General features: G+C 45.0%; 1 protein-coding gene across 1 annotated transcript in view; it reads right to left on the reverse strand.

Annotated features, from left to right (window-relative positions):
* The window catches only part of Syn2 (synapsin II), a 48,837-nt gene extending 46,354 nt beyond the window's left edge, over positions 1–2,483 (reverse strand). Inside the window, exons 1-2 of the mRNA XM_019208605.1 lie at positions 2,425–2,483; positions 606–663 (exon numbers count right to left, since the gene is read on the reverse strand). Coding sequence (XP_019064150.1) covers positions 606–663; positions 2,425–2,468 — 102 coding nt within the window. The 5' untranslated portion in view covers positions 2,469–2,483. The remainder of the gene's footprint in view (positions 1–605; positions 664–2,424) is intronic.
* Between the last annotated feature and the right edge of the window lie 354 nt (positions 2,484–2,837).

The raw sequence follows: 2,837 nt of genomic DNA on the forward strand, positions 1-2,837 counted from the left end.
AAAAAAAAAAAAATTAAACAAAAAGAACAGAATAAGAAGAAGCTACTTGTAAATCATAACACACTGTGCAGTGAATGAGGAGTAACGTCTACTAAAAAGAAAAAATTTATATATATATACATTTTAAACTGGACATCACCTCCCCAAATGGACCTAATCTATTATAAAGCAAGGGACAGAGGAAGGTAAAGAGGGTACACACAAGGTGTGCTTTCTAAGCTCCCTCTGGAGTGCAGCCGCAGGCCCCGGACAGGCATCTCCAGAGTCGCCCACCAGGTGTGGCAGTGCGGTCTTGTCCGAGGCGGCCACTCCTCTGTGGTCTTCCTCAGCTGGGAACCCTGCAATGTAAGAGCTCTGAAAGCCACACTGCTCATCTCTGTACCAACATGGGAACTGTGAAAGGACATCAAGGAAACGAAAAGCAGTGGCCTCCAAGACCTATGCCTGGCGTCAAAAGAGCCCTAGGGAAAGGGGGACGGGGGCTGATGGAGAGCCCAGAAGCAGGAGGACACTACACTCCACGCAGCTGAACTAGACAGTCCACTCGGGGGTGCCAGAGGGAGTGGCGATGACGCAGATGCAACTGGAGGCTCCAGGCTGCTTACCTGTTCCACTTTGATGTCATAATCTCCAAGGACTTTTTTGCCCCGAAAGCACTTGGCCCTGAAGAAAGGGAAAAACCCACACAAATTAATTTTGTACAAGCATTTAGAGTGAGATGAAGAAGAGGACAACAGCAGACAGAACCCCAGCCCGAGAGCCAGGAGAGTTCTCACACTCACTCTGTGACCACCCCACCCTAAGACACCAAGCAAGCCACGTCCTCTCTTCTAGCCCCAGTTTATCCGCCTGCAAAATAATATTAAGGGTCCTTTCTCATTCTGCCTCTGTAATTTTATAAGACTCCTTGTTTGGCTGCCAAAAAAAAGTCTAGCAGTGGGAACTTCTTCAGTGTTATTCTAGGGAAGACGAGGTCAATCTACATCTCGGGGTTTCCTTATTTCCTGACTCATGCTTCACTCTGATATTCCAGCTGCTTTCCACCCTTGGATTTTTAATTTTTAAAAATTGCTGTTAACATTTACCTCTTCATAGCAATACAAAGAGAGGAAGAAACTGAAGAAAGCTTGACTCCTGTGCTTATGAGCAGTCACAAAAATGAGTCAAGCTGAGTGATAGACCCAGTATCCTCACAATGCGTTGTGAACCTAGAGGAACCATACATCACCACACTAGTGACATCACGATCCCTGGTTAGCAGTCTATGTTTGTGTCTGTATTTAAATTCATTCTTACTTTGCCTTTAGCACACTCCCCCCTCTCACAGACAATATCATCTCTGCACACTTAGGCTGGTTTGGCACTCGTAAAAAGGGCCTTTCTACACTGTCCCCGTCAGCTGAGTCTTTCCAGCACTTGAAACTTCCAACTGGCATATTTTCTTGGAGGTTTTCTGGGAATCTCTTTCCAAAATAAATGAATAAACCAATATTTACTGGGCATCAGGTCTAGAAATGAGACACTAGTTGCTTTAAAGGACATTGAACTGTCTTGACAGCTTAGAAGATAGGGAGATGGGTCTTCATTTTAGAAACAAGGAAGCCAAGACTGAGAGGAGGAATGGCAAGGCCATTCAGCAAGTCAGTGACAGAGCCACTACTCACACCAGGCTCTAGGACTCTTGAGTCCTACGCCCTCTACTGATTTATCCTTTCCATCCTCTTTCCCATACTATGAAAACTGACTTGCCATGTGTGTTGCACTGAAGTTTTTTTCTAATTTCCTTCTTCTAGTCAAAAAGAACTTGATGATGTTACGAGCACTAATCGTCCCACTACAAATACTTCCTACCCTGGTTCCTGTCAACTCAACCGGGATGAGGCCAGGCTATTTCCTTTTCTCTATGGATTCTGGAACAGCCCGTTCTAGGAAGTTGTCATTTATCCTATCCAAGTCCCTGGCCACTCTGAAATTGCTCCTCTGAGGCACTCAGCTGGAGCTGAATCACTGAAGTCCATCCCCCCACCTCTGCTCCAATTCCTTACTAACCCTCACATCAACTTGCTTCCAGGTCAACATTCACAGCTCAGCAAGCTCTTCGGGCAGGGGCCTGTGGCATATGCCATCCCTTTGGTACCACCCCATCTATGCACGGCACTATCACCGCTTTGCACATGTTGGACTCTGTGGGTCTTTGTCCATGATTATGAAAAGGAGGAACTGGAGTAAAGGACCCATGAGGTCGCTTTCTTTCCTTGGTTGAAGTATGTCTAGGTTGCTATCAGAAATACTTTCCTGATACTTTCTCTTATCATTGTCTCAAAACAACTTTCTTCTGTGAGATAAACTGCAGTGACATTAACAATAATCTCTCATATTACAAAAAGCTTTGCCTTTTCAAAGCACACTCCTTGATTTACTTACGTCTTACAGCTTTGTGAAGAAGCCAAGAAAAGTGATCTGTCCATTTGACTGGTGGGGAAGCTGGAGCCTGTTCTAGGTAAATAACATAGCCACATCACGTAAGAGTCCATAGGAAGCAAGCCCAGAACGAAGGGTTTGCATGAAGAGGCTTGCACGATGCCAACTTTTCTAATTCACTCATTTATTTAGTGGGTTTTGAACACTGATACTGAAGTATATTTATAGATTCTGGCTGGGTTTAGCTGCCACTTCCTGCACCTGCCCATTGACCAAGTTGGCTAATGAAACTGTTTTCATGCTTTCCCTTTACCCCCACCTCTCTAGCTATCCTAATGCCTTTTCCTTAAGTTAATTTGTCCGTTGGAAATCTTAGTTTGTGTTTCCTGGCTCAGGGTCACTGACCTCGTTTGGCC

The sequence above is a fragment of the Fukomys damarensis genome, unplaced genomic scaffold, assembly GCF_012274545.1.
Source record: "Fukomys damarensis isolate Sample0158 unplaced genomic scaffold, DMR_v1.0_HiC HiC_scaffold_37, whole genome shotgun sequence".
NCBI classification, from domain to species: domain Eukaryota; kingdom Metazoa; phylum Chordata; class Mammalia; order Rodentia; family Bathyergidae; genus Fukomys; species Fukomys damarensis.